This window comes from Suncus etruscus, chromosome 5, assembly GCF_024139225.1.
Source record: "Suncus etruscus isolate mSunEtr1 chromosome 5, mSunEtr1.pri.cur, whole genome shotgun sequence".
NCBI lineage: Eukaryota > Metazoa > Chordata > Mammalia > Eulipotyphla > Soricidae > Suncus > Suncus etruscus.
Window position 1 is genome coordinate 53,205,187 of NC_064852.1, and position 9,471 is coordinate 53,214,657.

General features: G+C 48.7%; 1 protein-coding gene and 1 pseudogene across 1 annotated transcript in view; one reads left to right on the forward strand and one right to left on the reverse strand.

Moving 5' to 3' along the window:
* LACTB (lactamase beta) overlaps window positions 1–5,007 on the reverse strand; it is an 18,406-nt gene extending 13,399 nt beyond the window's left edge. Inside the window, exons 1-3 of the mRNA XM_049772852.1 lie at window positions 4,630–5,007; window positions 4,186–4,252; window positions 362–552 (exon numbers count right to left, since the gene is read on the reverse strand). Coding sequence (XP_049628809.1) covers window positions 362–552; window positions 4,186–4,252; window positions 4,630–5,007 — 636 coding nt within the window. The remainder of the gene's footprint in view (window positions 1–361; window positions 553–4,185; window positions 4,253–4,629) is intronic.
* Window positions 5,008–7,900: 2,893 nt separating this feature from the next.
* LOC126008587 (Y-box-binding protein 2-like) lies at window positions 7,901–8,946 on the forward strand (annotated as a pseudogene).
* The last annotated feature ends 525 nt before the right edge of the window (window positions 8,947–9,471 follow it).

Sequence of the window (9,471 nt, forward strand, 5' to 3'; positions counted from 1 at the left end):
AGTATGTTAAATCTTTAACCCCGGGCCAGAGAGACAGCACAATGTTAAAGTGTTTGCCTTGCACGCAGCCAACCCAAGAGGAATCCAGTTCAATTCCAGGCATCCTATGTGGTCCCCCAGCCTGCCAGGGATAATTTCTGAGTGCAGAAGCCAGGAGAGACCCCTGAGCATAGCTGGGTGTGGCCCCAGATCCAATAAACCAATAAATAAAGTTTAAAAAAAAAGGTCTCTAACCTCACAATATAAAAAAATAGATTTTAAAAGAATAGATTAACAATTATTTAATGCAAAGCAAAGAAACTTATGAAATCCTGTGAAAAATTTAACCATCCACTAATAAATGAACTAATAGTTTCGTTACCTTTTCACCTTCGTATTCTTTTTCTGGGAATTCAGGAACATAATGTTGTACTGGCAAATCAAGATCCAGTTTCCCTGCTTCCCACAATTTGGCAAGAGCAACCATGGTGAGGCTTTTGCTGATACTGGCAATTCTCATAACTGTCTCTGGCTTGCAAGGCACACGATTTTCAACATCCGCATAACCTAAACCTATGGGAAAAGGCAAAAAATCACTTTTAAGCTTCACTGTCAAAAGTTTTAAAAAACTAAAATTACTTTGTAGGTTATTCATTTATTTTTTGCCACACCCAGCCATGATCAGGGTTTACTATGGCACTATGCTCAGAGATTCATTCACTCCTGATAGAACTCAGGGAACCATGTGTGGTAGCTGGGATAAAGTCCAGGATGTTTGCATGCAAGGTGAGCATCCTGCCTGCTGCATAATCACTGCCCACTTTTATATATTACATTTAACATATAAGAATCTTGGCAATACTAATTTACTTGACAAGAGTAAACAGCAACCTCATAACTAACTGAACTATGCACCCTGTGCATGTTTTAATTCTACTGTATATATGATTCAATATTTTTTGTTGTTGTTGTTTTATGGGCCACACCTGGCAGTGCTCAGGGGTCACTCCTGGCTCTCTGCTCAGAAATAGCTCCTGGCAGGCACGGGGGACCATAAGGGACACCGGGATTCAAACCAACCATTTTTGGTCCTGAATCGGCTGCTTGCAAGGCAAACGCCGCTCTGCTGTCTCTCCGGGCCCCTCAATATTTTTTTTAAAACTATTTGGTTATACCACTTTTTTGGGGGGGTCACACCTGGCAGTGCTCAGGGGTTACAACTGCCTCTGTGCTCAGAAATCACTCCTGTCAGTCTCAGGGGACCATATGGGATGCCAGGAATCAAACCACCATTCGTTCTGGATCAGCTGCGTGCAAGGCAAATGCCCTACTGCTGTTCTATCTCTTCGGCCCCAGGTTAGTCCACTTTTCTGGGGTTTTTTTGGCCACATCAGTGGTGTTCAGGAGTTATTTTCTAGCTCTGTGCACAGGAATCACTCCTGGTAGGCTCAAGAGATCATATGGGATGCTATGGATTTAGCCTGGGTTGGCTGCGTGCAAGGCAAATGTCCTACCCTCTGTGCTATCACTCAGACCCCTGGTTACCCACATTTTAAATAATATTCTATAATAAAAATAACAGTCTTATTCACGTAATAATCTTCATTTTTGAAAATTTCTACAGCTACTCAAAAAAGCACACACACCTCAAAAAAGAAGAATGAAAACCAGAAAGAAAAAAAAAACCATTTATTGATTTAATACTTCTACTAGCTGGGCCGGAGAGCTAGATGGAGGTAAGGCCTTGAATGCAGAAGGTTGGTGATTCGAATCCCATATGGTCCCCAGGCCTGCCAGGTGTGACACCCCCCCCCCCCAAAAAAAAAACTTCTACTAGAAAAAGCTTCAAGTTTAGTTTCATCTTCCTAACCAGTTTAAAGTATGAGAATTTGAGATACACTGAACAGTGATCTGAAAAGTAATCATTGGGAGGGGATGTCTGAGGCACCAGCAGTGTTCAAGGGCTATTCCTGGCTTTGCTCCAGAGTGACCTCTGCTGGTGCTTAGAGAACAATACATGAGACCCTGGATTTTAACCAGGGTCATGGGTTCCAGAATACAGAAAAAGCAAGTGCCTGACCTCCTGTTTTTTCTCTCTCAGGCCACGGCTTTTTAAATAATCATTTATCTTTCCCCTTCCTTTTATTGTGGTTTTTCCCAGTGAAGGTTGGTTGAGGTTAACTTGGGATGGCACATGGTTCTAAGTGACAGTGCTTACACACTCATTTAATTGGTGGTGCTCACTGGAAGTTCGTTAGTGCTTACAGATACACTCCTGGGGAGTGCAGTATGAACTGGATAATATCTTTTACTTCTGGGATATTTTATTTTTTGTGTTTAAAGACACCTGGCTATGTGCTAAGGAACTGAGACTACACACTATGTCTGTAGATGGCAGTTCCGAAGCTCAAATTCAGATCCTTGCTGGCAAGACAGGTTCTTGCCTATTATTGGGACATGAGGCAGGTCCAGGTCCCCAAAACTGGTTTTACAATTGAGAAATGTCTGTTGAAAAACAAAGGCCTCACTTGTAAAGCTGACATATCCTTTGTGATTACAATATTTTTCATATATTAGATGTAGTCATTACACTCTACTTATATTGTACTTATACTTATATTGTCTTTAAATCCAAAATCCTACATCTCCCATTAAATCTTCCTAAAAAATACCATTTCCCTTAAGTAATGTCTGAATCAATATTTCCTAAAAAGCTCAATGCCTCAAATCCGGGGTGGCCTATTGGACCAATTTGTGCGTAATAAGTAAATAAATCTGTAAAATACACTTTTATAAAAAGCACCATAAAATATAAAAACTGCTCTCCTAAAGTTTCTAGCTTTTCATTAGGAAAAAACAAAACAAAACAAAAAAAAAAAACAGGGGCCGGGCGGTGGCGCTAGAGGTAAGGTGCCTGCCTTGCCTGCGCTAGCCTAGGACGGACCGCGGTTCGATCCCCCGGTGTCCCATATGGTCCCCCAAGCCAGGAGCAACTTCTGAGCGCATAGCCAGGAGTAACTCCTGAGCATCACCGGGTGTGGCCCAAAAACAAAAAAAAAACAAACAAACAAAAAAAAAAAACAGAGCCGGCGAGGTGGCGCTAGAGGTAAGGTGTCTGCCTTGCAAGAGCTAGCCAAGGAAAGATCGCGACCCTGGTTCTATCCCCCAGTGTCCCATATGGTCCCCCCAAGCCAGGGGCAATTTCTGAGTGCTTAGCCAAGAGTCACCCCTGAACATCAAATGGGTGTGGCCCGAAAAACAAAAAACAAAACAAAACAAAACAAAAACAGCTAAAAGGAGTCAAATAGATAATACAGCAGGAAAAGATTTGTCTTGCACAGAACTGACCCATCTTTGTTCCCTATCACTCCATAGAGTCCATTAACTCAGCCAGGAGTGATCCCTGGGCTTATTAGGATTCAGGAGGAAGCCCTGAAAAGCCCTGAAAAGAACAGTTAATAACTTTACTTAGTAAAATGATGGCAGATTTGGGGCCGGTGAGGTGGCGCTAGAGGTAAGATGTCTGTCTTGCAAGCGCTAGCCAAGGAAGGACTGTGGTTCAATCCCCCGGCGTCCCATATGGTCCCCCCAAGCCAGGGGCAATTTTTGAGCACTTAGCTAGGAGTAACCCCTGAGCATCAAACGGGTGTGGCCCAAAAAACAAACAAACAAAAAATGATGGCAGATCCATTAGGAACAGTAAAGAATCGTGTACATATACAGTACTTGATACAATGCAACAAAGGAAAGAACTCAATAAATTGGCGCCTGAACCTAAAAAAGGGAAATTCTAACAGATTGGGAACAGGATTCAAGGACTGTCATTCCTCTCTTCCTCATGGCCCAAGAGCAAGGAACCACAGAATGTGGTCCCTATCAGTTTTAGGAAAGAAACATTCTGTCGTTTCACTCAGTGACCTATAAGTATGTAACCATAAGACTGCATCCAAAACTTTCCAAACAATAAACCCTTGTCCTAATGGAAAAGTGGAGAAGAACCGAGCCATCTTTAAGCCTGGGATGCATCCATTACCTATTGCTATGCATATAGAATTCTCCTACTGGAAGAAAACTTTCTCTACCCTAGACAAGGCTCAGTAAATCCAACAGCATTTCATGGGGGGTTCACTCTCAGTCGTGAACATTTAAGATTTCTTTCCAAGGGGCCCAAAACAGTCACCAAACGCTTCTCTCCTCCGAGCCCACCTTCTGACCAGACTTCCTTTCCATCGACAGAGACGCCTACCACGATTCCTGGGGCGCCCACCTCATCCTATTAAAGGGGAAGAAAACAAAGTTTAGACCCGAGGAACCGGGCCAACCTATCACGGGCTTTCCCTGTCCCCTCACCCCCTCACCCGCAAGCCGGGTAGCTGAGCCGAAACCACGCCCACGCCACGCCCACTCCTGGCCACGCCTTCTTCGGGAAGCCCCGCCCCGAGGCCCGCGCGCGCCGAGGGCTGAGGGCTGTGCCATCCCGCCCAGGGAAGGGGCGGTCCCACTGGCAGGCGGTGACCTCCGCCCAGATTTGGGCCACCCCCAAGAACGGGGCTCCGAAGGCCCGGCGGCGGGGAAACGGGAAGTCCTGTCCGGCTGGGGCGGGGTCCGCCGGGCCGAGGAGAGAGAGGCGACCCGGCCCCGTCGCCGCACCTTGATCCTGTGCAGCAGGTCGCGGCTGCTGTCGATGGCCCTGGCGAAGCTTCGCCGGCCGTGGGGCGGCAGCGGGCTGGGCGCAGAGCCCGGCGCGAGGGCCGGCTCCGGCGGCGGGGACGGCGGCGGCTCGGCCTGCGGAGACGCCTCGGGGTAGGGAGGCGGCGCGGGGACGGCGCCCCTCAAGCCGCCCGCCAGCTTGGCCCCGAGCGCCAGCCCCAGGCCGAGCCCCAAGCCCCCCGCCAAGCCCCAGCCCAGACCGAGCGGCAGCGGCCGGGCGCTCCGGGGCGCCCCGCGCGAGCTCTCGTGGCTCCAGGCGCGGGCGCCCGCTCGCGGGGTCGGGGTCCCGGTGGTCACGGCCCGCAGGAGCCGGTACATGGCGTCTCAGCCGAGCTCTCGGCGGTCGGAGCTCCGCGCGGAGGCCGGAGGGCGGCGGTGCGGGGAGGAGGCGCGGGCGGGCGGCCTCGAGAGGCGGGGCCGGCGCTGAGAGAAGGAGAAAGATGCTCAGGTGGGCGGGGCCTATGGCTGGAGGGGCGGGGTCGGCGCTGAGAGGCGGGTGAAGGAGACCGAGGTGGGCGGAGCCTTGTCTGGAGGGGCGGGGTCGGCGCTGAGAGGCGGGTGAAGGAGACCGAGGTGGGCGGAGCCTTGTTTGGAGGGGCGGAGTCGGCGCTAAGAGGAGTGTGAAGGAGGCCTCGGTGGGAGCCTGTGTCTAGAGGGGCGGAGTCGGCGCTGAAACGATGCAGGAGGCTGAGGTGGGCGGAGTCGGTGTCTGGAGGGCGGAGTCAGCACTGAGAGAAGGATGGAGGCCGAGGTGGGCGGAGCCGGCTCTAGAGGGGCGGAGTCGGCGCTGAAACGATGCAGGAGGCCGAGGTGGGCGGAGTCGGTGTCTGGAGGGCGGAGTCAGCACTGAGAGAAGGATGAAGGAGGCCGAGGTGGGCGGAGCCTGCGTCTAGAGGGGCGGAGCCGGCGCTGGAAGGCGGATACAGGAGGCAGAGATGGGCGGAGCCGGCGTCTGGAGGGGCGGAGTCCGTACCGGGAGGCGGGTGCAGGAGCAGAGGTGGGCGGAGCCTGCGTCTGAAGGGGCGGATCGGTATCTGGTGGGGCGGACTCCGCGCTGAGAGGAGGGTGAAGGAGGCCGAGGTGGGCGGAGTCGGTGTCTAGAGGGGCGGAGTCCGTACCGGGAGGCGGGTGCAGGAGCAGAGGTGGGTGGAGCCGGCGTCTGAAGGGGCGGAGTCACTGCTGGGAGGCGGGTGCAGGAGGCCGCGATGGGCGGGGCCGGCGCTTGGAGGAGCGGGGCAAGATTCTAGTTGGCGAGTTGGCTCGTGGCGTGAGTGGGAGTCGGCAGCGCCCCAGCAGCGATAGCATCGAGCTTTTCTGCTTCGCCCTTTTGGGCTGGGCTCTTTCGGTTCCGTTTCCTCTACGCCTCGTGTCGCCACGGAAGAGCTTTCTCGGCTCCTGCCCCATCGCAGTTCTGTCTCCCCTTCGGGTACCTCTACTTCTGTCTCCTGAATGACGCGACACGTTCTTCCAGTTGCTAGTCCCGGATCTCCAACATCCATCCTCCCGGAGTCTCTGCGGGGCCCTGGGCTTGCACGAGCGGACCCCGGCTCTGCCGCAGCCCCCCTTCCACTTCGTCTCCGCTGCCCTCAAAATCAGTTTTCTTCCCTTAACTGCGTCTATTTTAGCGACTTTCGCTTCCAAGATTCTTAGTCTCTTGGCCAAAGTCTATTTCCATACGACACATTAGGTTATATTTGGGCCTTATACTTAAAAGCTTTTTATTTATTTATTTGCAGTTAAAAAGTACAAAATACACTTAAAAATGTGAATCAAGAGTAACACATCAATTTCATGTGGATATAAAGAAACAAAGGCAAATGAATGGACAAAACCAACCCCAAATTAGCCCTTGAGTTAGAGTGGCATAGGAGCTCTGGGGTGGAAGAATTTGGGTAAAGCGCCCTGGGTGGAAGAGTACTTAGAATGGAGGGCGTTGAAATAGAGGGGATACAAGTGAAAGGAGCTAGGGTAGGGTGGAAGGAGAGAGAATGGAGAGGATAGAAGAGGAGGGGTATTCAGTGTGTTAATGGGAAGACTAGCAAAAATCACATTGCAGTGGATACGGGAAAGTCGAAGAATTGGCAACAAACTAAACATTCATATCGTGAAATATTATGTATCCACTGAAAGTAATAAACTAGGGTTTTTAGATCCCCTAGAAGAAATGAAAAAAAAAACACACTTGAAAAGTTGGACAGGAAAATCTTGTTTATATGTGCTTCACTTGTTTTTCTTTTGGGGCCAAACCCAGTGGTGCTCGGGCTTATTCACGGTCTGCAATTCAAGGTACACTCCTGGTAGGCCAAAGGTGTCTGGCAGAACACATCATATAAATTTTTCAAGGTGAACAATTTATACAAAGCAAATACCCTACCCACTATACTGTCAGTCCAACCCTGTTTTATGTTTAAAAAGCTGTACCAGTAACCTAAATGTGTTTATATTGTTTCTAATCAAATAATGTATTACTTCAGTGAAAGTTATAAGCCTGCATATCTGTTTATGAATATTACACTATTCTTCTGAATGTCTAGAATGACCCTAGTATGGGGAAAGTTTTATATAAGAGACCATAGCTTTGGGGTTTTTTTTTGTTTGTTTGTTTTTGTTTTGTTTTTGTTTTTGGATCACACTCGGCAGCGCTCAGGGGTTCCTTCTGGCTCTAAGCTCAGAAATCGCTCCTGGCAGGCTCCAGGGACCATATGGGATGCTGGGATTCGAACCACAGTCCTTCTGCATGCAAGGCAAACGCACTACCTTCATGCTATCTCTCTGGCCCCAAGAGGCCATAGCTTTGGCAATTAAAATTTTCTCACTCACTTTACCTATTTTCACGGTTTCCCATTTTTAAATGATCATTGGTCAAAAAGAAAGCAAACAAAAACACTGAATTGAATGAAATATATTAATTTTTTGAGGCACAAAGGAGAGCTAAGAGGAAACTTTTTACATTTAGTGCTATATATTAGGAGATAAATAGAATAGAGTAATTGTCTCAGAAAAATAATCTAATATCTCTTCTATGGAAAAGGGGGGAAAATCCAAAACAGCAGAAACAAGAAAACTGTAGAGCTCTTACATAAATTCTAGCAGGCATCTAGCACTCCATACTAAGTAAAAACTGCCAGACTATATGTGTTTCATCCTCAGCCTGGTCTGGATTATTTCTTGTGTGACCCTAATTTAGACTCATTCACATGGGCTTGGAGATATGGCTTGTGGGGTGATTTTACAACTGGTGCACGAACTTCAACTTGTGGACCCAAGAATACCCTATGGAGGTGAGTGACTTGATTATCCCCATGACAGCCCCCCTTGAACTGTACTGAATGTGCTGTGCCTTTCACTGGAACATTGGTGAACATGGATCCTATTCTGAGTGGCTTCATGTTGCTCTCGTCCATCTACCTGCATTTCTTACTCTGGACTCTACATGCCAGGCTCCTTAGAGATTCTCCTGCACACATACCACAAGAGGGAAAGAGTACCTTCCCAGTGTGACGAGTTCTCAAGCTGAAGGCCTTTCCAGAAATAATTTATTGTTGACTACTGGCACTAAAACAGAGAGACCCTCATTTCCCAAGAATCATGCGTCAGCTACCATCTCTGTAGACTCAGAGTCTGAAAACAGCTCAACCAGATACCCCACACCCCAAGCAATGAGTCAAGTGGATAAGCCGGTGCTGGCAATGCAAGTCCTGGGCACTGTCAAATGGTTCAATGTCCAGAATGGTTATGGATTTATCAACAGAAATGACACCAAAGAAGATGTTTTTGTTCACTGGAGAGCTAGTAAGAGAAACAATCCCAGGAAGTTTCTGTGTAGGCAATGGAATGTCTGTGGAGTTTGATGTCCTGAAAGGAGAGAGGGTACCAAAAACTACTAATTTATCTGGACCTAGGTGGAATGCCAGTGAATCGTAGCAGATATGCCCCAATCTACATAGGTTCTCTTGATTCATCCCCCAGCCTCACTCAGATACCACACCACCTGTGGTGGCAAAGGCCCCTTCAGGTGGGACAGAAATAGGCAGTTAAGGGGAAAGAGATGAAGACTTTGGGCAGCAAACCAGACGCTGACGCCTACCATCTTTCCTCTACCAGAGGCGCCTTTTGCTAGGATCTCAGATTCCCAACCTGCAGCAACTTATCGAGGAGACCCCAGCAGTCACCACAGAAGATGAAGGATCCAAGCCCAGTCAAAATCTAACAGGAGAAGCTACTTTCAGAACCACTTGCAGCTTTCTCCTAGGTTAATCTCTTGACCTTATTTCCATCAGTCACTATATTGCTGGTTAAATTGTGTTTTATCTGTATGATCTTTTTTTTTTTTTTTTTTGGTTTTTGGGTCACACTTGGTGGTGCTCAGGGGTTACTCCTGGCTATCTGCTCAGAAATAGCTCCTGACAGGCACGGGAGACTATATAGGACACCGGGATTCGAACCAACCACCTTAGGTCCTGGATCAGCTGCTTGCAAGGCAAACACCGCTGTGCTATCTCTCCGGGCCCTATCTGTATGATCTTAATGTTTTTTTTTTTTTTTTTTTTTTTTTTGGGTCGCACTCGGCGGTGCTCAGGGGTTACTCCTGGCTGTCTGCTCAGAAATAGCTCCTGGCAGGCACAGGGGACCATATGGGACACCGGGATTCGAACCAACCACCTTTGGTCCTGGATCAGTTGCTTGCAAGGCAAATGCCGCATCTCGCCACTGTGCTATCTCTCCGGGCCCTTAATGTTTTGTTTTATGCCTCACTGCAAATAAAAAATTTTGTATCCAGGG